This window comes from Diabrotica undecimpunctata, chromosome 7 (assembly GCF_040954645.1).
Source record: "Diabrotica undecimpunctata isolate CICGRU chromosome 7, icDiaUnde3, whole genome shotgun sequence".
Taxonomy (NCBI): Eukaryota; Metazoa; Arthropoda; class Insecta; order Coleoptera; family Chrysomelidae; genus Diabrotica; species Diabrotica undecimpunctata.
Window position 1 is genome coordinate 136,808,218 of NC_092809.1, and position 26,585 is coordinate 136,834,802.

The following is a 26,585-nucleotide window of genomic DNA, read 5'->3' on the forward strand; positions in this document are numbered from 1 at the left end:
TGGTCCAAGCCAAGAACAAAAAAAAAATCCAGAAATCGTTTTCAAAAAATTTTATTTTGGAATTACTGCATTCAGGAGATTGAAAGATTCCATTCTTAACTACACTTCCCTTTCAGAGCGAGTAATGTTAATGCAAGTAAAACTTAAATGCAATATCCTAAACCTTATACAAGTATACGCCCCAACAGCAGGCAAAGACGAAGATAAAATCGATCAATTTTAGAATAGGTACCTTAGATGCCGATGAGAGCAACACATCACTGTCCTGATCTTCTTCTATTTTAGTGGCAACGACACTAATGAAGGTTAGTTATAATTATTGCAAATTCGTCTCTATCTTCTGCTTTCCTTAAAAGCGCATGTGTTTAACCCGATCCAGTCGCGAATGTTTTTTCAGCCAGGATATTTGTCGTCTACCGGGACCACTTTTTCCTGTTCTGATAGGAGATTTTAATGCTAAGCTAGGGCAAGATAGAGTTGAAACTATAGTCTTGGTGTCAGAAACGAGAGGTTTGGTTGCACCACGAACGAACTGTTTAGAGCGGCATATATATGATAATATCCAATATTCGATAGCAGAGGAGCAAGAAGAGGAAGAAGAAGGATCTTAAATTTCGATGAGACGCTCTATCATCGTTTCTATAACTTTACGTTTATATGGAATCCTATTAACCACTACAGTTATAGTAAGTTTTTCACTTCAGGTAATTACGAGCGAATTATTTTTGTTTAGATCGGATGTGTTATAGTTTGTGAAGTGTCACGATTTATTATTAAGAACAGAGTTAATACTAGGAATCATTCAAAATTTTCTGAGAATTCGTTGTCACTTACATCCATCACGTCACATACATTTATTGATCTGTGTCAATTTTCTCAGTTAAAGTAAAAGTTAACATTACCTTTTATTTGATTACTTGAATTATTTCGTAATATTATAAAAAAAGAGTTAAAATTTTGAAACAAAACAACAATTCATGCAAGATTTTCTGAGTGAAGCAAATGAAAATTAAAAGTGAAACTGGAACAAAACCATGAAGTGGAGATATCCAAAAGATCTTCTTTAAAATAAAAATTTTAAACTTTCAATAAGCATTTTTTATACCTTAATACACACGAACACCACGTGCTTTGTTTTCAAATGAAATTTTTTATAAAGAGGCATAAATAGGCATTACATATGTTTAAATCTTAATTACACATCTAGCTACAGATGGGATTTCAGTGTTACTGCTTATAAATATTATCAAAAAACTCTCAAGATATTAAATCGTTTCTCTAAATGTATGCTGTTGAACCATCATCAGTAATATCCATTTTGCAATTCCTCATAACCAAGTTAATTGATCTTCTTCTTCCTCTTTATAAGCAATTCTGCTTATAAAGCGATAATTCTTGTGTCGATTGGTGACTTGACACTTGCTATCTTGACGACATGGGTCTCCTCCATTCTGCTTATGTAGTTATTCTATTCTTTTTTTTATTTTGTGTCCATTCGTTTATACAGTATGTTACATTTTCTTCTAATGTCTTCACTTCTCTTTCGATTTCTCAGCGTACTTTGTGTAATTCTTCCTGCCGTTTCCAGTAGCCTTTGCGTTGTGGCTGTGTCGGATCTTGTTTCTGAGGTATATGTTAAAATTGGTCTTCTACTGGCTTTACAAATTCTTGACTTCATCTCAGTGTTAATGTGTCTGTTTCGCCATTATAGTGTTATTAAGGCATCCTGCCAGTCTATTTGCTTTTTGTACTTGATCTCTCACTTCTTTGTCCAGGTCTCCATAGCTAGACAGTGTAATTTCCAGGTATTTTATTTCCATTACATGTTCAATACTGATGCCATCAATTTCTATTTTACATCTGGTTGGTTCTTTGCTGACTACTATTGTTTTAGTTTTATGAGATGAATATTAAATTCTTTTGCTCTTATGTTAAATCTGTGGACCAGTCTTCGCACACTGGACATTGCACAAGATCTTCATCTTGGGGTATTGTCTTGGGCCAAGAAGTTAATTTATGAATGAACTAAATATTTTATTTTGATATTGTGCAGCAGAAAATATGTCTTTAAAAAATGGTAGTCACCTATTACTCCGACAGATCAGACGCGAAAATGCCACTAACCCTCTAACCATCTGTTGCGTTCTGCACATAATGGTCCTTCGAGCCGGATTTTCTTCTTCTTTTTCTGTTCTTTTGTTTGTTTAGGGTTCTCTGATAGTAGATACCTTTTTTCCATGTTCTTTTTCATGTGCAGAACGCAACACCATCATACAAACAAGCTGAATTTTGCTAAGAACGGAACCCCGAAAATATGCAAAAAAGTTTACCACTCCTACCCCAGGCTTCCTGCCAAAACCCTCTCTCGTAGGGTGGGATGAAACGGAAACAATCGAGTTACCAAGAATTTATATGCAGTAGAAAATTTAAAAAAAAATGTATGCCATGTATGACAATTTAAAACAATAATTGACGCGACCGGCGATTTTGAATGACAGTTACGCGCGCGAAATCAATTTTAAATAAAATTTGTATCAGCTTAATGGTAAAAAGTCGATATCTTTTGATCACAGTGTCCTATCGACAAAAAAATCAAAATGCGTTTTTTCATCAGCGTTATTCTTACATTAATATGAAAACCATTTATATTTAGACGTCAACAGCGAGTTAATTAACAACAGCGATCAACAGATAGATGTAGATGCCTAGAAAAATTTCGTAGTTTGGAATATGGACTTTTTAACATAGTCGAAAATTTTTTATTTATCTATCTATAGAAAATATACCAAAAATGCGTATTTGGTTAAACAAATAAACTTAAATAACCAATCCTTTATCCAAATTGTTACTGGATATTTTGTGAATAACAGAAATTTATGTATAGTTGCAGAACGTGAATCAGGAATCTGCAACTTCAATATCAACATCAACGGTAGAAAATGACAGGGGTGACCGCATATCCACTGAACACAATTCACGTGAAAGGCAAGAAAAAACAACAAGTACCGAATAAAAGACGAGATATAGAATATTGTTTTGAGTATTCAATAATTAATGATGTACGAAATAAAATTAGTCTTTAGGGATCTAAGAAAAAATTACTACAGCACATATTACACCATAACTTATTTTATAGTGTTATAGTAAAATGCATTAATCAAATTTTAATCATCAACAACTGAGGACTCTCCGTTTTAAGAAGAATTTAACTGATATACATGCATATTTGTTTTTGCAGTGTATCCGATTCACCTTATAAAACTAGTTTTTCAAAAACACTCTTCTATCTTGTGTCAAAATAGAACAAAAATCGGGAAATAAAATAAATTTTCGGCAACCGCAGATTTCATCAATCCTCTTCCAACTTTTACGGTTCGAATAGAGACGTTACGTGGCCTTTGCCAGATTTAGGCCAAACTAAGAACATTTTGCTGTGCCAAAAGTCTCAGAGGACGATGAGGAATATAAATTCCCCAGCTGTCAGGCTGAGCTTCCTCTTTCTACTGAGTGTAGATAATGGTGGAAACTCTACATACACCGTTAAAAAGCGGACACGAAGATAAAAGCAACACCAGGAATAGCTTGGAATCCGTATAAAGGTTAAAAGTACGAATATACACTATATTTTAAGAAATAATCTATATAAGAAATTATTATTAGAAAATGTCTGCCCCCAGTGCTTCATAATATACAGGGCAAGTTGTTAATTTTGACTGAAATTTCTATTCGTCATAACTTTTGAACGGTAAGTTCGATGTGTCTCATAACTGTCTAAACGAAATCATCTGAAGCAAAAATGTAACCAAGCTAGGAAATACAATATATAACACTCTAATTAAAAGTAGTCTCCTATACGGTTCAGCAACTTGGAGACTGACGGAAAAACATAAAAGAATAATACAAGCGACCAAAATGGATGTATTTAAAAGATCGCTTAGAATATCAAGAAAGAAATGAAAATATCACAGACCAAACAAGTGATATTTCAGGGCAAATTCATTACGGTATTAAAAAGAAACAACTCATCTGATACGGACGTGTACAGAGAATGACCGAGAACAGATTAGCTAAACAAACAACTGGATACCACATCATGAAAAAAAGGGGACACTCAAAAAAACTTGGAACGAGGGAATTTGTAAAGCCATGAGTGTGAGAAACTTGGAGCATGGACAATAGGAATATCGAAGAAAATGGAGTCTAGATATCGGACAACGTCGCCGTCCGTTTTAAATCGATTTTATATATCTAACAATAGATAGTGCAGATCGTGGTTAATGGCCAAGACAAAAAAGAAGATACTGATAAAACTATGTAAGAAATATGTTTCACGAAGACAATTAATGGCAGAGTATCAGGAAAATGTCATCATGTCATGAAACTTCACCACCAATAAAAGAGGGGCACTTTCCAGGAATACAAAAACAGCAAAATTTATCAATGAAACCATTTTCAACATAATCATGTAATTGTCAATATTATCTTCTGTGGTTGTACTATTCGCTGAAATTATTAAGATGGGCAAATCTCAATGGGAGAAGCAGCAAATTATTAGGTTATATTTTTATTTAAAATTGTGTTTATTTCCATTAATATAATAGATAATTAGGAGATCTTACTGAGGCTGTCTGGTCTCTTCAAGGAATAGGTGTTCATTCAATTTTATTCACGACGGACAGATTTAGGCTGATGTTTGGCTCTTGATCCGGACTGGCTAATGTGAAGTTGTTGAGGATTTATGGTTGTTTTGGTGGTTATAAGTGAACCAATCATATTGTTGAGACGGACTGAGAAACAGTAGGAGAGAACAAATACCATCTGTTCTGTCTGTAAAAAACACTACAGACAGATTTCTGAGTGTGTGGCCTATGAGATGACGAGACATTTTGAACACATTATTAGTGTTCTTTTTCGTCTTTTGGTGCCTGTTCGTCCGGGATGTTGGCGATCAACATGTCTATCCTTACTTTACTGGCATCTATTCGGGTTAGTCCATTTGTAGAGGGGTCGAAGCTTTTTCTCAGGTTCTGAAGTCAAGAAATTCTTCTTCTCCCAGGTTCTCTTTTTTCAACAATACATATCTATGGCCATTTCTCATTGGCCCAGATATTCTAATTTGTGTTCCGTGACTGTACAAACAATCTTGCATTTCCTCCTCATTCTATGCACAACCTTAACATTAATGACCAGGATGCGTTTTTTTTGACGGAGTTTTCCCATTGTCTGTTTATGTTGGTATCAAGGTACGTATAACTATCGATCCTTTCAATTGGCTATTGGTTAACCAAACGCTGTATATTTAGTATTTTTCCCTGAATTAATAACGGAGAAATAACTCAACCTTGTCTCACTCCTCTATTTCTCGGGATGCCCTAGTGTTACTGCCCAGATAGTCTTCAAAACATATCTTCATATGTAAAAAAGCGATATTTGCGAGGGATAAGTTCCGTTAAGTAGTGGTTTCCATCCATCCAATGGCACTACAGCCCAAATCGGGCCTTGGCCTCCTTCAACAGGCTTCTGCAATCATTTCGATTTACCGTTGTTCTTTTCCATGAACGCGTTCCCAGGCAGTTCCTGGCATCCTCATTGACTTCGTCTTGTATTTCCCATCTATTTTTAGGTCTTCCAACAGGTCTTTTTCCCTGCATTCTTGCATTTAGTAATTTTCTGGGGATTCTATTCTCATGCATGCGGACCACGTGCCCTGCCCACCGTAATCGCTGCAGTTTAGTGTATTGTGCTAGAGTTGGTTCGCTATATTGCTCGTATATTTCTCTATTATACCTAATTCGCCAGTTGTTGTTTTCACTTATTGGGCCCAGTATCCTACGTAATATTTTTCGTTCACATCTAATGCATTGGCAGATTTCTGTGTCACCACCCATGTTTCACAACCATAACTTACTATGGGCCTGATTATTCTTTTATAGACCCGGAGTTTTGTTTTTCGGTGTACGTCTCGCGATTTGTAGTGATGTGAAGTAGTGGTTTACCTTTCTGTATATTTTGTATAGTATTCTTTTCTACATGGCCAGGACTTAGTTCAGTTGTCTACATTTGAGCCGAATGAAGGACATATTATTATCTGCTTCAGTAACAAATTTTTGTATGCATGAAGGAGTTTTTGTGTCAGTGGCACCAAAATTTTCGCGTAAGTCCCCGAGGAGTAAGACTAGATAAACTTAAATTCCAGATGACACATATATTATAATTATATCGACCTTCATTAGTTACTTTATTTTTAAGTTGAAACATATGCACATGTTTATACATATTTATTCTATATTAATATCTTAACATTTCTATTCTACATAAGTACAATACATTCACTGTACAAAACGACTCGCTCTTCTTGTCACGTACTTCATTATAATAACCCAAGTCCACTGTCTGCAAGATATCGACCGGTGGTATATTTGTATACCACGTGTACAGGACGTTTTCTTGAACTAGATTCAATTACAGATAGAGTGGTTTTCAATTTATAGAACTGTTATGAGACATTAGTTGTGCCCTCAATTTTTAGAAAAACATACTGTTACAGGCAATGTTGTTTTAGTAAAAAAAAAAATAATTAAGCATAGTAATTTTAATATCAAAGTAAGTACAATAAAACCTCGATATAACGGACCTCTATTTAACGGACTTCGGATATAACGGACAAAAAATCCGGTCAAATGTAAAAAAAAAATAAAAACATACTGTTAATATTACACATGCGTCTCATATATGTAATCAATATGGCATAAAAAAGCAAACTTTCGGACATAAAAAAACAAATACAAAATAAATAAATTTGCATTCATGTGTGATGTAGGAGAGCATAGCAATGTTGGAAACCGAATGAAATTGGCTCGTGAAACTTCACTGGAAGAAGCAATCTTAAAACGGTATGGGTAACAAAGTTCTAGTGGGATCCTGGTCCGAGCAGTCGAATTGAAATTTGCTGCAATTAAATTAGCAAATCATATGGACATACCATTCAGAGCAAGTGATGGATGGCTCTGGCGCTTTCGTAAAAGGCACGGAATCATGAATAAAAGAATTTACGGCGAAGTTTCAACTGCACCAAAAGAAGAAACAGAACCTTTTAGGCAAAAATTAGTAGCAAATATAGCAAGTAAGTAACGAAATGCTATTAGAATCTCAGATTTACAATGTTGACGAAACTGGTTTGTTATGGCGTACTTTGCCAGAAAGCGCACAAGCCTCCAAATAGAAAAATCGGATTCTGGAAGAAAAATCAACAAGGACAGGATCTTGGCACTGCTTTGTGCTAACGTTGATGGATCGCATAGATTGATACCTGTAGTGGTTGGCAAATCTCGCAAACCTAGAGTTTTAAAAGACATAATGCATCATATGCCCCTTTCATACTATAGCTCTAAGAAGGCATGGTTCATCTCAGATATTTTCAGAAATTGGTTTTTCAAAGAAATTGTACCTTCAGTGAGAAAATTTCAAGAGAAGAAATTGGGAATACCGTCAGAAGAGGTGAAATGTTTATTGCCTTTAGACAATGCTCCTGCTCACCCCTCTGAAAATATTCTACGTTCAGAAGATGGAAACTTCAGGTGTATGTTTTTGCCAAAAAATACAACATCGCTTATTTAACCCATGGATCAGGGAATCATATTGGCAGCCAAACGAATATATCGCAGAAAGTTTTTAGACGAAGTAGTGGTTGTATTGTACGATGGAGATAATGCAGAAGATACAAGAGCGCAAAACTTAGGGTCTTACAATTTAAAATCAACAATTTTTAATTTGGCTGCAGCATGGGAGGAGGTGAAAGAGCCAACATTAAAAAATGGTCGGAAGAATTTCTTTGATGGCCAAGATGCAGACATAGATTTAGAAGGGTTGAAAGTTACTAATTTCTGTAGGACAATACATAATAATGCCGGAGAACATGTAGCTGAGGAAGATGTTTTACAATCACTAGAAGTAGATAAAGGTCCCTGGGTCTAACATCATGACTGAAAGTGAAATAGCAGATGAAGTTATAAACCTTAAAAATGAGGACGGAAGTAAAGATAGCAAACAAGACGACAAAACAAGACTGTTAAAAATGAAGTTATCAGAGGTAAGATCGCATCTCGACGACCTAACAACATTTATTGATTATTCATCCAATAGTTAAACTGTTTTTAGGGAGTTGATCATAGAAAAACGGCAAACATGGAAAGTGCAAACGAAACTTGTTCAAAACGGGATTACCAACAGCAAGCGCGTCGATATCCACAGCAACGTCACTTCACGACGAATGTCCGAAGACAATTACTTAAATAGAATTTTGTTTGTATGTTGTATTTTTATATATATCTAATTACAGTGTACATATATATTTTCAAAAAAAAGTATTTTGATTTATTTTAATAACCATATTTTTATATAACGGACTTTCGGCTTTAACGGACACCACCTCCCCCCAAATAGTCCGTTATATCGAGGTTTTACTGTATTGATAAAAAAATTTGATACCAAACATTTATTAGATGTAACAGGTATTGATTAGATTTAGTACAGAACGACAGATATATATATATATATATATATATATATATATATATATATATATATATATATATATATATATATATATATATATATATATATGGAAGAACGGCGGCGTTGAGAATTTGAAACTCGACGTTTCGGCACCTATTTTGGAGCCATTATCAAGAGCGATATGGTTCCGTTCGAGTTAGGGGTCTCAATCTGTCTACTCCCCTCACTAGTGACGTACCAGTATCGTGTTCTGTATTTATACAAGAACCGTCAAACGGCACTGAGGTCTCAATCTGCCCACTCCTCAGTGTCGAGTGACGACCGGTCTTACCCTGTAGTACCTAACATGGATAAGTGCGAGGGATAATTCATACACTGCACACGAAGCCCCTTTGCAGAGCGTACGGGACGAGTAGATCATTTTAGAAGTCTATCTCCCCCGAGACGACAGTAGCGGCTTTTATACTCTCAGTATGCCCAGGAACAAAATGCGCGGAAACGGTCTCAGCGAGACGGGTAGGGGCGGGGGTCGCTGAAGCAGCGGTCACCATGTTGCCGGCAGTATTTTAGCGTCATCGCACGTGTTTAAGCTGATGACAGGCTACGTTTTTGTTTTTGTTTTAGCAATAAAAACCATTTTTTTAGTCATCCTATTCAAATTATATCCGTTCTAACAATTTTCTACACCTAAACCATTATAACTGTCTAGAGGCGGTTTACCTTCTTTCTCTTCTGAAGGCCAAACTATAATAGATATTAAAAATGAACATGCAATTCATTTTTGTATCACCCAAATTACTCTTAATCAGAAATTTTCAGATATTTTAAACCAATTAAGAAAAAAAAACGTTAAGAGGATTAATTTCTTAAATCTTTTATATTTTTTGAAATATCTTTATTTAGTTCTTCTCTCACGTTTAGTCGGTTTAAATTGTCTTGCTATAAAATGAGAGTTAAATAAAAAATTATAAAAATTAAAGTTTCCTCTTCGATTATTTATTAAAATTCAGTTGGGTATGTTGAATATTATAGTATTATTATTACTAATAAATGTAAAAAAATATGAAAATTGAAATGTAATTTAAAATAATTTTCTCCAGTTCTAATTTTTCATTGCTGTACCATAATGGAAATTCTATTTATTCGAGCATGCATTTGTAAATTTATACAATATTTTCAAAACAAATAATGGATATTACTGAGTATTTCAGTGTTATTTATTTTTTTATTTCTATTATAATTGTCCATATCGAATAGATAAAAGCCATCAAACACATTTTAATATGTGCTCCCTTTTATTTTAAAAATTATCAATGTTGATATTCGAATTAAATTTTATTTCACGTTATTTTTCTCATCCCAGTATATGCATCACGCATGTGTGTAATAAATCCAACTAAATGTATGTTTTTAAAATCTGGATCGACAATGTCTCTATAAAATAGCGTCGACAAAAATAATTTAATATTCGTAAGGAATTGCAGAAGAGATGGCTTAAAACAAACGAAAAATGACGAAGAGGAAAATTTTTGGGGCTTATGTTGATAGGGCATATCTCTCTCTTGTCGTTTCCTCATTGCTGAGGATCGTGATTTCCTACAATGCGGGCTATCAATTCTCTCCATCTCTTGCGATTTTGGGCTGCTCTCATGGACTCGGAAAACGTCTCTCCAGTGGCTTTCTGTATTTGATCTGACCATCGGATAGGTGAGCGTCCTCGGCCTCTACGTCCTTCTACGTTTCCGCACACAATTAGTCTTTCTAAGTTGTCATTGTCTCTTCTCGCAATGGGGCCAAAAAACTTTAAAACATTTGCAAGACACTGAGAGGAGAGTCTGGTCTAAATGTTTAGCTCTTCGAGAATCGACTGATTGGATCTGTGCTCCGTCCACGAGACGCGTAGCATTCGTCTCCAGCACCACATTTCGAATGCGTCAATCCTTTTCCTATCCTCTGATTTTATTGTCCATGTTTCGGCACCGTAACTGAAGATTGAAAAAACGAGTGTCCGTACCAGTCTCATTTTGAGTTTTTTGGATAAAGAGCGGTCCTTCCATATTTTTGACAGTCGACTCATCGCGTTCTTGGCCATCCCTGTTCTTCTGCGAATTTCCGTATGGGAGGAGGTTGCATTGCTTAAGGAAGATCCTAGATACGTGAACTCGTCTACTTTATCGAATTGATTTAGGGCGCCTGTTGTTTGGAGGATATTCGCGTGGTCCACAATCATGATTTTTGTTTTCTGATTATTAATCTTGAGCCCACACTTGTTGCTTTCGGTTTCTACTCTCTTTATCAGTCTCGACATCTCCTCTTCAGATGTTGCTATCAGTGTTGTATCGTCTGCGAATCTTAAGTTTGAGATCTTTTTTCCTGCAATGGAGATGCCGCCTCTCCATCCATCGAGTGCGTTCCTCATTATGTATTCTCCATATAAATTGAACAGGTCTGGAGATAGTATGCACCCTTGTCGTACACCTCTGCTGGTTTTGAAGGTATCAGATTGCTGGTTTTCAATTCTTATTTTAACTGAGTTATCTTCGTATAAGTTTTTAATTAATATTGCCAAATGATCTGGAACTCCCATCTCATGAAGAACTGTCCAGAGAACTTCCCACTTCACACAATAAAATGCCTTTTGGTAGTCTAGAAAACAGATTATTATTGGAATTTTAAATTCGCGGGGCTTTTCTATGAGCTGCCGCATATTAAGGATTTGCTCTCTCGTACCCTTCCCTTTGACAAAGCCTGCTTGTTCTTGGGGAATTTGTTTGTCTAAGTATTGTTGCAAACGGCGTTTAATGATTCTTAGTAATATTTTGCTTGGATGGGAAATCAGTGAGATGGTACGATAATTACTACACTTTGTAGTTGTTCCTTTTTTATGGATTGGTACGCACAATGATGTGCGCCATTCTCTGGGCCACTTTCCGCATCTCCAAATTTTATTACAAAGTTTCCACATTATGTAACATCCTTTGTCTCCCATGTTCTGAAGGAGCTCTCCCGTGATATCATCGCAGCCAGGGGATTTATTCTTCTTGAGGTGAGTTACAGCTTCTTCAATCTCGGACAGCAGAATTTCAGGTTCAGGGTTGTATGCGATGTTTTCGAGGGCTGAAGTGTGGCCTAGATTTACGTGTTCTTCCCTGTAGAGCTCTGAACAATAGTTTTTCCATGTTTCCAACACTCTGTCGATATCACTTATGATAGGGCATATACAGGGTAATCAACTTTGTCCGTAGTATCTATTATTATAAGAGATACCGAAAAAGCTATTTACAAAAATAGGAGGTAGAGCTAAGCTTCAAATTTTAAAATTAGTTACGAATGTACAGGATCTTTCTTACCATGCAGTACTACATCAAAGATATGTCTTTCAAATGAAACGCTCTGTATTTTATTTCAAATTTAAAATCAGCTTTACTTCCTCGTTACACGAATAAAAAGTTGTTTTGTGTTATGTTGGCTATTTAAAAAGTTAGTACCAAATGTCAATGAAATTTGTAGTTCAACGCTATGTATTGTAACGATTAAAAAAAACTTAAGTTTAATTTCACGTATTTCCAATTCCATTTAATTCAGAAAGCAGTAACTTTTATACGACTCTGTATAAGGCCTCTTCGTGAAAACTCTCACGCTCACAAAAACAAAAGCACTAAAAATGCGAATGGCACAAAGGCGCATGGAAAGATCAATTCTCGGCGTGACAAAAAAAGACAAAATAAGGAATCAAAACTTAAGGAAAAGAACAGGTATCAGTGATGTCGTCGAACGTATAGCCAAGCTGAAATGGAATTGGGCAGGTCACGTAGCGAGACTGAAAGACACAAGATGGACCAGAAAACTAATTGACTGGAGCTCACGAGAAAACAAACGCAGCAGAGGACGACCACCAACAAGCTGAATGGACGACATTAGACGAATATCCAAGAAATCGCAACAAGAAGCACAGAACCGTGAAGAGTGGCGAAAAATGGGAGAGACCGATTTCCAGCAGTGGACAGAAGAGGTTGCATGATAATGATGATAAGGCCTCTTCTGCTTATAAATTTGAACGTTATTTATATATATATATACAGGGTGAGTCACGCTCAACGGGACGGAGCCTACCGGGGAAACGGCTAAAGATATTAAAAATTTCTTTTGCAGGAATACGTAGGTTAGTACCGGCTACAAATTAAAATTTGTGAGATATATACAGGGTGTCCCAATTGGGCGTAATGATATAAACTTATACTTTTTTTAAATGGAACAACATATATTTCACTTTAATTTTGAATTCTACTGAACAAAATAATGTTACTTTATTCAACATTCCCTATACCTATTTTTGACCGGTTTCGATTTATTTGGGTTTTTCTGAAAATGTACTATTCGCGAAATTAATTAATTACACAATATCGCATGAATTTTAATTAACGCCTTTTTGTCAGTTAATTGTCAAGTGTCCATGCTTTACGTCAGAATAATTACCATTTGAAACTAATCTACAGAGTGTTCGCAATCTGAAGTGTCAATGCTGTACCATATTTTGTATAATTACTTTCTTAACTTAAATGGGACACCCTGTATTTTACTTTAATTTTGAATTCTAATTAAACAATATTACTTTATTAAACAATCCCTATACCTATCTTTGAGAATTTTCGATTTATTTGCGTTTTTTTGAAAATGCACTATGTATTCTTGAAATTAATTAATTTTTATCACTTTATTATATAAAGTTCTACTCTAACTTAAACAAAAACCCTGTATTTGAATGTTGTAACAATTATTATAATCAAACTATTATAAAATTTTATATTAATATCTAGTATCTTCAAATCTATTTGCATTATGTTACCTGGAACATTAAATGTCATTAATTACATAGCTCGTTATTATAAAGAATGCCATGAAAAAACAAAAGGTACCTAGCTGTCAAACTATTAACTGTATTGCTTTCAATTAAATAGAAATGGCAGATTATTCAATTGAAGACCGAGTAAATATGATTTTAATACTGGGTGAATGTGATCAAAACAGTTTGTTAGCATCAAGAGTCTATGCTGAGAGATTTCCCTTAAAACGTCATCCTCGTAAAGAAGTATTTGACAGAGTCTTAACAAGGTTTCGTGAAACTGGCAGTGTTGTTTATACTAAACGAAAATTAATAAATCCGATAACTGAAGATGAAAATACCGAATTAGAAGTTATTCAATCAGTTATTGAAAATCCAAATACAAGTACAAGGACGATGGCCAGGGAGATTGAAGTAAGCCAAACTAGTATATGCAGAATTCTTAAAAAATATCAATATCACCCATACCATATTCAAATGCATCAGCATTTGTATGGAACTGATTTTGAACGTAGGTTAGAATTTTGTTTATGGTTTCTAGACAAAACGGGAGCAGATCAACATTTTTTTGATAAAATTTTGTTCACTGATGAATCTACTTTCCATAATAATGAATGGACTCGTGAACCGACATAACTTTCACTATTATAATACGGAAAATCAACATGAATATAGATGTACTGATCGACAAAACAGATGGTCCCTTAATGTATATGGTGGAATAATAGGAGAACATGTGATAGGACCGTATTTTTTTAATGGCCATTTAAATGGACAAAAGTTTTTAAGATTTCTACGAAGAGACTTTTGGATACTTTTGCAAAATTTCCCTTTAAATTTTAGAAGAACAATGTTTCTGCAGCTAGACGGTGCTCCAGCACATTACACGCGTAACGTTAGAGAATATTTAGACAGAAAATTTCCCGGAAAGTGGATAGGTAGGGGTGGTGCTGTCAATTGTCCCCCTAGATCACCTGGGTTAACATCAATGGACTTTTTTTTTGGGGATATATTAAAAGTTTGTTTTATCAAACTCCACCTACAACCACTGAAGACATGAAAACGCGTATTCGTAATGCGTTTGCAACAGTTACTCCAGAAATGCTAAGAAGAGTAAAACAAAATTTTGAACACAGAGTGAGGTTATGTATTGAAGAAAATGGACACCATTTTGAACATTTAATGTAAATTAATTTTTTTCTAGTGTGTTTTGTTTAACTTTATGTAATAAAGTGTAATTAATTAATTTCAAGAATAGTGCATTTTCAAAAAAACCCAAATTAATCTAAAATTATAAAGGATAGGTATAGGGATTGTTTAATAAAGTAATATTATTTTTTTGATTAGAATTCAAAATTAAAGTAAAATACAGGGTGTCCCTTTTAAGTTAAGAAAGTAATTACACAAACTATTATACAGCATTGACACTTCGTATTGCGAACACTCTGTAGATTAATTTCAATTGGTAATTATTCTGATGTAAAGCATGGACACTTGAAAATTAATTGACAAAAAGGCGTTAATTATAATTGATGCGATATTGTGTAATTAATTAATTTCGCGAATAGTACATTTTCAGAAAAACCCAAATAAATCGAAACCGGTCAAAAATAGGTATAGGGAATGTTGAATAAAGTAACATTATTTTGTTCAGTAGAATTCAAAATTAAAGTGAAATATAGGTTATTCCATTTAAAAAAGTATAAGTTTATATCATTACGCCAAATTGGGACACCCTGTATATATCTCACAAATTTTAATTTGTAGCCGGTACTGACCTACGTATTCCTACAAAAGGAATTTTTAATATCTTTAGCCATTTCCCCGGTAGGCTCCGTCCCGTTGAGCGTGACTCACCCTGTATATATATATATATATATATATATATATATATATATATATATATAATATAATAATATAATATATATATATATATATATATATATATATACTATTTGTACAAGTTTTAATTATAGTAGCCAGGTTCTGTTTAAATCATTTTCTCTGTAATTACTATTTAAATGGGAATAAGTCACAATTAAAGGTTAAGGTACGTTTATTGACGTTTCAATTTCCACTTCGGAAATCGTTCTCAAAATACAAACATTAGTAAATTAAACAAATTTTTGTTTTTCTGTTTCTTAGTGAAAAATTCTTCTAATAATTTAATTTTATCTGACTCATTTATATTAACATTTCAAACATACATTATACATTTTAAAGTACACGACTTTAAAATGATATTGCTAATATTGTTGCGCTCCTGAGACGACTTTACTTATGAGATAGTTCATTCGATTACATGAAATCAACTTTAACTTGAGAATATCCATCAGGAAAGATCATAACATGCCATGATGACAGTAAAATTCTCCTGTTAGTGATTCCATAGTAAATTATGAGGAAAAAACCAGAAAAAACCCCATAATACTATCCCGACATGGTAAGTATTTGGTCGTGCATTTAGTTTACCTTCAATAAACACCAAATTCTGATTTTATATGTTTGTTACTTATTTAAAAACATAAATGATATATGCTCTACATGTTACTGACTTACTAATAATGGTATTTTCCTTTTAATAACTTCCTATTTCAATATGGGTAACCAGATCCTACTACATTCTGCCGAGGAATTTGCGACACAATTGGTGTCATTTAGCGTAATTAGAGCCGCTTCTTTGATTTTTCTCTTTTTACCATCCGTTTCTTTTAGGACTATATTTGAATCATTCCATTGAATCCCATGTTCATTATCCCATGCGTATTTACTTATTTGAGATTTATCAAATTCTCTATTTTTAATATAAAATCAGTTGTTACAGCATCTTAAATATAATATTATTGTGTTAGGCAATATGAGCGTACAAGAATTGATACGATTTTTACTCTTTCCTCTTTGGGAAATTTGGTATTGTAATGATGTAATGCTGGCCTCCCACTGGCCTGTCTGGTAAAATTTCTTACATTTGATAATTAACTTTGCACAAAAGCTTTGCTCCACTGCTTTTTACACAATGGCTCAGATATGCTTTTTTCTTTTTTGTACTGCAAATTGACTCCTTTTCTTTATTGAACTTTGAAGAACTTCCTCGTTGTGTACATTACCCGTTCAAAATATTTTTGAGTCATCTAAAAAGCCACATTTCAAAGGGTTCTAAGCGTCAATTGTAATTCAATCCTAATGTTAGGCAAATAATATTTTTAATTCACGTTTTCACTCAAATATGGTATTAAAGGTGAGAAATTTGACATTAGACTTCCGGTTTTAAAGTTGCAACCGGAAGTACTATTTTGAAGTCGCTAAAATAGTACAAGCGATATATTATTCGATGCATCTTAACAAGACGGAAACAAATGTATACTTAATGTTACTTCCGGGTAAAAAGTTGTAACCGGGATTGCCACATTATAGTCGCAGAATTGGTACATGTGATCTATCAATCGACGCGTATTGAAAAGTCGAGCTCGAATATTTAGTACCGGTTTTAATGTCATTTCCAGTTAAAAAGTTCCGGAAATTCGGCAAAAATGACTCAAAATTAGTGAAATCGTATCTCAAAAATCTAGGACTTACAAAGTCCAATTGCTTATTTAGATTAGCCCAAAGGAGAGTAATACCACGTTATGTTTGCCAACCTCTATTGAGGAGCTCCAACCTCCAACGGAGCTAAGCAGAACAGTCAATATAAATTAATGAAACAACATGCTGTACAAAATCAATATCATTTACAGACAATCAAATTGATTGCCCTCGATCAAACATTTTTCAATATACTTTTGATACAAATATAGAAATAATTGATAAATATACATACTCACTGTTTTAGGTAACTAACTGGCAGTGATTTATAAAGTAGGAGGTAGAGCTATCTAGGTATGCCGCTTCATGTGCAACGCTAAATGATCAGATCGGCTGAAACATCGGTCACAATGGCGACATTTGAAGGGTTTGGCTCCTGTATGTTTGCGGTAATGTCGGGTGAGTTCGTCTGAACGGGCAAATCTCCACTCGCAGCCATCCCACGAGCATTTATAGGGTTTTTCGCCTGAAACAAAGAAAAACCATTAGTTAAAGTAAAGATTTTAAATGGCTTTACCTATGGCACTTGCTATAAATTTAAACTCTGAAAATATAAATACAAAAAATATAAAAGTAGTTTTTTAAAAGGGAGAATTTTAATAAAATCTACCTACTTCAGTAGAAAAATATTCTATATTATTTACGTGCAACAAATTAACAAAATTAAGAAGAGAAAATCTGAATACACTGAACAATTTAAGATAACTGATTCTAGAAATAGAGCAATATCAACACGGTTGCCAGATAATTCAAAAGAATAGATAAGTGACATATGTTTACCAGAGTATCGTGTCTGTTTAAGAGGGAATGATTCAACATGGTGACTTATTCTTCTTCGGGAATTGCACGAACCTTCACACTGTGGCCCCTTTTGTCACATGGTGATTGGTTGTTTGTTAACAAAATTTTGATCCGATCTACTCTCTTTTTCGAAATATCATTTCAACTAAGAAATGTGTTTTTACAAACACGTACCCTAATGTTATCAACAAGAACAAAATGGAGATAGGTAGGGGAGCACGGGGCACGTTGAAACACTTCTTCTTCTTCTTCCTATGCCGTCCCCATTAACGGAGGTTGGCGACCACATTTTTAAAAGCTTCTCTGTCTTTTGCAACGTGGAATAATTCGTCTACAGTCATGTTTGTCCAGTCTCGAATATTTCGCAGCCATGACTTCCTCTTTCTACCTATTCCCTTTTTGCCATCGACTCTACCCTGCATGATGACCTGCAGAAGGCTATATTTATTATTTCTTAGTATGTGTCCAAGGTATGCAGTCTTGCGTACTTTTATCGTTCTCAACAATTTTTTGTCTCGACCCATTCTTCTCAGCACTTCCTCATTGGTGACCCTGGCAGTCCATGGGATTCTCAACATTCTCCGGTATATCCAAAGTTCAAAGGCTTTAATCTTTTTAACTATTTGCGCTTTTAGTGTCCATGTTTCTACCCCGTAAAATAGTTGCGACCAGACGTAACATTCAACAAACCTCAGTCTCAGCGCAATATTCAGATTTTTGTCACAGAACAATTGTTTGAATTTTAAGAACGCTGCCCTTGCCATTTCTATTCGTACCCGGATCTCTAACACTGGGCACCTTAAAACATTGTTCGTATTTCAAATTCTGGCGGGTAAATAAGAACCTGTTACTGTCAGTGGCACTTCGGTCGACACCAGAACTAGTCATCTTTGTTTCGTTATAATCTCAGTTATAGCTAGGAAGCGGCTGAGGAAATTGTGTTTCTGTGTGACAAAACTAAATTGTTACGTCCGGACATCGTTGGATTTTAAGGTAAAAACTGCAATATTTTATCTAGTTGAGTAGCATTATTCGAAACGTTTATATTTACTGAATTGCTTTTATATATTATGTAATAGAGAAGTTCCCCTAAATATTATGAGAACTATCGATAACATCTACCAAAACAACAAAATGGAAGTCAAAATAGATGGACAACTTGATTTTTTTTTTAAACTTGAATGTATTATTATTCAAAATAGTTAATAATAAGGTTTTTGATGCTACTAAGTCTGTTTCTAGTACCGAAGGGCATCTTTTAAGAAACATTTCAAACCTATATATGTACCTACATGCAAAAACAGGAAAAATAAAAAACAAATTTGTGTTTCATTGTACCCCGTGCTCCCCTACATCATTTTTTCATTATTTCATTTCAGTAGTCTTTTTTCTCCTACGAACACTACGTGTTTCTATAAGTCCATGTAGATATATATCCTGCTCATTTTTTGTGTTTAATCTGTAAAATATTTCATATCAATTTTCTCATTCGGGACTATTTTTTCTCTGTAAATAACATATGAAATAACTTTTATTCTGTTCTACTTTATAACATTTCTCTTATCTTCATCGTCATATCTCACACCTCTCCTCCTGTGTTTAACTTAGGTTTGTTCACTATTAAAACGTTTTTCCATTTTTATGTCTTAAAAACAACAACAGAACTTATCACGGCAAAGTACACAATGCAAATGGCTGCCTCGATAATGCAGCAAGAACTGTTAAACCACGTGAAGTTTACGTCGTACATTGTTGAAAGCGGCCAGCGACATCACTTACCTCCTTTCTGCACTAAATTCAGTTTCGTAATATACATTATATCAATGCAGTGTATCAGGGCTTGCTTCCTTAATAACACCAAATGACGCGGATAAAGAAAGAGAAAAGGGTTTTTACTATAACTAGAAAAAATAGAAAATGGAGCTTACTCCATTGCAACAACAAACGATTCAATTATATATATGCAATTTTTACCTAAATATTTTTTTGGAAGCATAGCTTTCTCACCACGGTCTACGAAGGGAGTGGTGGATCGTGTAGAGGTATGATAAAATAAAAATAACGCAATACTACTGTAACGATCGCGCGACCACACTATGTAAAATAGTAAATGCAGTCCCATGCGTGTTTCTTAATAAAATAAAATGAAATAGAATAAAATAAAATAAAACAAATAAAATAAATAGAATCAAATAAAATAAATATGGTTCCCCTCTTCGGTCGGTCTGAGTCTGAATAAATGAGTAATTACTGGACTTCCTCGCACTTATGCCGCCCCCTGTATATAAATCTCCATAAATCATTTTCGAAGAAAGATTCAAAAATCTTCCTTAGAATTTTTTTTAAAAACTTTTAATTTTATTTTTGCAGTGAGCGAGAAATCTATGTTATTATTCATTATTCTGCCTTTTCTGTTTACCCTGTATTTAATTCAACCCCTAGATAGGTAAAGCACGTCGTTGCTTCAATATTGTCCTCTTATTTAATTTTATTTCTGGTTTCTTCGATCATGACCATGTTAGTGCTTTTGTCTTTTGGATGTTTAATTCAAGTCCAATCTTCTTGGATGCTCTTTTCAATTGCGAATATGTTTCTCTCACCTCATCCACTCTACGGGACATGATGTAAATACAAGTAATGGGACGTGGTTTCACTACCGGTGATTTAGTCACTACCGTTTAGAACTACCGTTCCTTGTTCACGTCGATAACCGTGATCAGTGACCAAATATATCAGATACTAATTCACGATCACCGTCTCAAAAAACGTGTATATAATAATTATTATGATATTTTCGGTGTTTCCCATATTTTCCGGCCAGTGAAAACTATGTAGTTATTCATATTTCGACGAGCTACCCCAGATTAAAAAAAGAGGCTTCTAACTGCAATGGAAGCCGAGATAATGTAAATGTTTCCTACGTGTTTCAATTTGAAGTTCCGATCTCGAAAAAAAAAAAACGGAGCCAAAACAGTTATCCCCTTCACTTTCCAATGTCGATCTTTCGAAAGTACCTTCGTTTCGAAGGGCTGTAAGTTTCGAAAAATTTGATGAATTTATGAATTGGATGATAAGTTTTAATATAAAGTTTAGATTTTCATTCAAAATTTGTGCAAATTTTACTTCATAATGTTTATAAACAATGGAGATATGATTTTTAAAAAAATAGTCCCTAACTTCGTTCCTATTGGTCATAGGTTTTTTTTTAAATGTGAGTTTTTTTACCAGCTATCCAATGTTTTTATGTACAAGACTGTAGCTTGGAAAATATAGAAATTATTACAATTGTTTTCGAGATCGACTTCTGAAGTCTTATAGACATCTTTATTATGATTTTGAATGAATTTTTTTGCGTCTTTATTGTGCAATTTATCAATTTTAAATTTTTACTCTAACAATATAACCCAACCGTAATTTTTCCTGATGACTCCTCTGTGGTTTGTTTAAGACGTATAATTTAATAGACCTTGTTAAAACGTCGTCCTCAACAAACCATTATATTTTAAAAAGACCAAAATAAACAATTTGTAAGTACAATTTTAGCATGCCATTTCCCTGATTACAACCTAAAGAGAATAATAACAAGGGTAATTTCAACAATGTCCATTAGCAATTCCTAAAAGCTTAATATCAAAACAACAAGCTACAACCGCTTACTTCACTGATTTTAAGTTACTTTTGATTTGTTCAAAACAGTGTGCAGACTTGAGAGTTTTAAAAATTTAACCAAGAAAACTGTAATACAGCGAATGAGGGAGTAATAATTTATTTATAGCAGTGGAGAGAACCTCTTAAAAGCTCAACTTTTAGGATTACTTATTTATTTAATATGGCGTACTTACCTCTTAGTGTTACATTATTCTAAAAGATAACGCTTTATAATACTAAGATTTGTGAAAATTACGGATCCTCAGATGTTATTTATGCAGTGCTATATTTATTAATGTTTTTTTAGAATTAAAATATAATAAATATAATTTTAAGATAGATACAACTGTTGTTAATTGTTTGATAAAATAAACAAAATGTTCTGTTATGTTATATTCTATCGTGATTTAGCCAGAACTACTCACAATATAGTATATACTGACAAACTAAAGATTCTATTACACATTTCAAAACTATAATAGCTTTTTTGACTCGGAGTTTTGGTGGATTTTAGGCTATTATAAGATCAGTTCTCATTCGTCCTCCAGTTAGGAACTCGTAAAGTAAAATCATGTAGAAAAAGTGTGGGTGTCTTGGAAAATCGCTTTCATTCGCTTTACATCGTCTAGTCATCTAGCCAGTTTATTTGAATGGACTTCCTCCCCGCCCAAATAGATTAACTATCGAACATCCCGACCATGTGAAGATCCCCACATCCCTTGAAACGCTTTCCCCTTTAAGCAGGAGTTACAACCAAGAAACACCCTAGAAACTCTCTGCTCATCTTTCAGAAATGTATTAGTAAGACGTCCCAAAGAGAAACTCTCACCTCCACACCAAATTGCTGACTTCTGCTAGCCATGAACTCCCTGATGAATACACAAAACATTCTAAAGGAAATTACAGTTTTTTACTATCATTAGTTAAATAGCTCACTTTGAGATTTGTACACACCTAGCCCATTACAGTTACGCCTCTCCATATATCAAAACCAAACAATAAATGTAATCAAAGACGAAATATCTGAAAGGAGCCGTTTTTATATCAGCATGCCCTCTCTCTCTAGTCTTTCTACTTCCTCCGCAAGACCCTAAAAAACTATCACCAGTGCTACAAAGATTAGCATTAGTGTCTACACCCTCCATGCAAAAAAGGTGCCTTGAAGATATAAAAGAGTCGCCTAAACGTGACATCCCTAATTAAGCACACACACCACCCAGAGACAAAATGGAAAATCCACGAAAAATTTTGCGGTTACCTTCTCATCATCCAGACTTAAATCCAATTTAGTTAGTATGGCCATCTCTTAAACAATATGCGGCACAAAAACACACATTTTTTAATATTAAAAATTTTCAAGTTATATGATACTTTTTGGAAGCAGAACCTTTGGAAGAAAATTTCATAATTAATTTAAGTGACGATTCTGAATTGCAAAGTGAAGATGAAGTCGACGATACTGAAACTGAATAAAAACCTTTTAAATTTAATAAAATCGTATTCACTAATTTGTATCTATATCTGTTTCATTGATTATGAAAAAGCATTTTTTGATACAGTAATACATGACAAAATTATCTCTAAATGGAAGAGATACTCGAATAATTGCTAGCTTCTACAACTTTTATTGGAACCAGTTCGCTTCAGTTCGAATTGATGGAATATATTGGATGAAAAACATATCTTAAGAGGAGTACGACAGGGTTAAGTATTGTCGCTCTTACTGTTCAAAATACACTTCGAATTTATTTTTAGTGAAATTTTGGAAGATATAGCCATAGCCATAGCCGTGGTTATCATCGGAGTTACATTAATAACCTAAGATATGCGGACGATACTGTGTTGTTAGCCCCCCAGTCTAGAAGAGGTTATGAACTGCTTAGCAGATAAAAACGTATTTATGCACATCCAAATTAATCAGGATTATTTATGCATTAAACATTTTAATATACATTTTGTACGTTGAAATTGTGAGAAATTTTTTTGGTAGAAACTGCGTAAAAATGAAAGAAAAATACTGTTCAAACAGGTAATCCCTTGTACTTAATTTATCGGCCTTTATAAGTTTCCAAATATTATTCGACAATTAAAAGACATCCTTTGTCTTAGAAACCATTACTGAAGACAATCCCCTCGAATACAAAATCAAATGTTTGCCCTAATTTTGATATTCCGTCGAAGGACTCAAAAATATCACCGAACTAAAACCTTCGCCTCCTTTATTGGTTGTCATTTCGAAGTCCTCGATTCCGAAATATCGAGCACTGTTGTTAGCGAGGAACTTTGATATTATTGAAGCTCACTACATTTCCGAATCGTGCAATACGATAACAAACGCTTGTTACAATTACAATTGAACGTAATGATTCTCCAAGCCGACCGTGAGAGAAGTTTCTTGGCGGTGGTGTTCGGATTCGACATAAACTAATTTATAGATTTAGTTTGAAATGCATTTTCCAATAAATTTCAGTGGTTACGAGATGTTAATAGGGTGTATGGAGTTTGGAAAGCGATTGCAACAATAGAATCAAAATCGTCCGTTGCATTTATTCAGATATAGCTAATTCAACCGATTAATAGAAGTTTCTGGTAGATAAACTGGGTAAGCATAATGCTAAAATTAGTATTTAAATCAGTTCGTCAGGCCAGTTCGTCTATAGCTTGGTGGATTATCTGTTTCCATTATTTCCTGTCCTTGACTTTGTGTTTGCAGTTTTTGACTTTAAATTCCTTTGAGTTGTGAGATATCTATTACAAAAAAAAATCTACTCAGCCAAACGAAGATAGTTTTAGAGACGAATAGTTTATATGTACAAACTCTTGTAACATTTTTTTAAGAAATTGCTTTCAAATTTATCTTTAACATTTTTTTACTCTACCGTGCAAAATGGGGGCAGCTCCATATTTTTCTTTTTTATATTTGGCCAATCAAATTTTCAATAAGCGCGTTTTATGAGTAGGTTATATATTACGTGCTAAAGTTTAACCCTACATAGGTGGAAAAATATTACTTACTAATTTCTCCAACGTGAAAAACCAGTACGCCCCTGGCTATTCATCTACTGTGTATGGATTCAAAGCCATTACCTATATCTTCGGATTTTGTAAATAAAGCAATAAATTCCATTGAAATTTGTTTACTATCGAAAGGGTTACTTTCTAAGCTTCCCAGAAGGAGTCTGCTAGGAATTTCCAAATTCCTGTTAGAAACTTTTGGAGTGACTGGATAAAAACTAAAAACCTAAAGCTGCTCAAGTAGTCGTTGTTTAGCTTCTTTTACAGGTTGGTCGCTTGTCGCATAATTATTTCTTTTTAATTATTAATTTATCAGCAGTTTGACCTCCACGCGACATTAGTTTTACCTACATTTATTTTTGTGAATGTGATACGTTGTAAGTTGTGAGATTTATGTAACGACAAGGTTTAGCTAAAGGTAGCTAGATAGCGAGCCAAACGGTATGCATACGGTATGCGAACGCTATATTCGTTAATGTGTACGGCAGAAAAAACCGCTTGCGTACTGTTTCATCGTGACTCGTCTCGAACCAAATTGTTGCGGTTTATTCCACGACTTCAAAGGAAGCTCGTCTTTCAGTTTGGACGGCGCTTACTAGACGCAGCGAACATTTTTATTGTCTCATCAAATCGATATTGTGTGAATGACGTGTTCCTTCATAGAGGGACGTGTGAAAACAGTAAACTGATTATTGTACATATTTTTATTTTTGTTAAACAAGCAAAAACAGAAACATAAATCAGTACCCAAATTATAAATAAAATGAATCATTTCGCACATGTGTGTTCGTTGTTGGTTTGTCGCTTTCCATGGATCGAGATAAGTATGCGATCAGTACGATGTAGAATATTTTTCAAGGATCTGTACGCGTACGGTACGTATACCGTTTGGCTCGCATATGTGTACCCACCTAAAGAACTACCGCAGTTGTAAGTCATTGGGTATAAGTGCTTATGATAGAAACATAGAATTAACTAGGTCCAACATTTATTTCTTTTATGTTAAAACGGTATTTATTTTCTCCTTTTAAATATTATTTTTAATAGTATCTCTTTCACGTACAATTTATTATTTGCCTTCATTAGTTTATCTTGTTATGTATACTGATATGTGTTGCATTATTAATGTTTTCCGCGAGATATAATTACCGCTCTCCCTACTCTTTCATGACTATGTAGAATCATGTTGTATCTTTCCCGTTATCGCTCTTGCCTTACTTCCTTTCAGTTCTTTTATTTATTAGGTTTCCCTAATCCTTTCAAAACAGGGTGCTGCCAAAAATGTTCTTGTCTTTCGTGTTCTCTTATTTATCTACCTCGCGCACCACTTATAGTCTCTAGCTATGTCGACTCCCGACCAAGACACCTCTACCAGCCTAAAGCCAGGACCTTAGTAGTTATTTGTGTAATAGTGTTGCCAATGATCAGAGCATTTACCATCTTTTATTAGGCACACATCTCTACAGTCAACTGTGGTAGCTGTTTGTACACAATTAAGTGGTGTTTATATGTTACAAAACTTGAAGAGCCAGAAGAAGATAATTACTAAAAATAAAAAAAGTTTTAATGCACTGAGAGCTGCAAGGCTTGTCGAACAATTATTGTAATAAATCCGAATCTTGAGATCTTAAGGCCGACAATTTATTAATAACTAAATAATTTCTATCTCAAAAGGGAAAATCCTTGTAAGAATCAAACTTATTATCGAACTATCCAATAATATTTACTGAAAGGGAAAATCTGTTTCCACTGTTTACTTGTAATCAACAATGCTGCAAGCTACTTGATTTACAAGCAAACAATAACTCGCAAACCAACAAAATTGATTGCACAAGTTTATCCAATTTTCTGCCAATCGAATTATTTCCATAGGTCACTACGTTTACAACTTGGCTCTTGTATGTTTAGTACACAACAATATTCGATTTGCCGTTTGAGCCAATTCCAGGCCACGAAATTTGTTTTCCGACTGATAATTTTTAAGCCACAACAAATGCATAGTTTAGATATTTCCCTTCGTCAGTTGAATATAAAACGGTCAGTGAATCAGCTGTACTCGCTTAAAATTAGCAAAAAGTTTTTAGATTTAATCGATCAAATATTCTGCTTAGTTTGCTTCTTCGTGTGTTAACCAGGTAACTTTTTCTTTTTCGACCGCTGTGTTCATTAACGGAGCCTAGTG

General features: G+C 34.2%; 1 protein-coding gene across 2 annotated transcripts in view; it reads right to left on the reverse strand.

The window, feature by feature from the left end:
• The window catches only part of LOC140445886 (Krueppel-like factor 7), a 730,239-nt gene that overhangs the window by 90,369 nt on the left and 613,285 nt on the right, over positions 1-26,585 (reverse strand). Inside the window, exon 4 of one of the 2 annotated variants that reach the window (XM_072538295.1) lies at positions 17,179-17,405. In XM_072538295.1, the coding sequence (XP_072394396.1) occupies positions 17,230-17,405 (176 nt within the window). In that variant the 3' untranslated portion in view covers positions 17,179-17,229. Of the gene's footprint in view, positions 1-17,174; positions 17,406-26,585 lie in introns of both variants that reach the window. The other variant, XM_072538296.1, reaches the window with a different exon arrangement.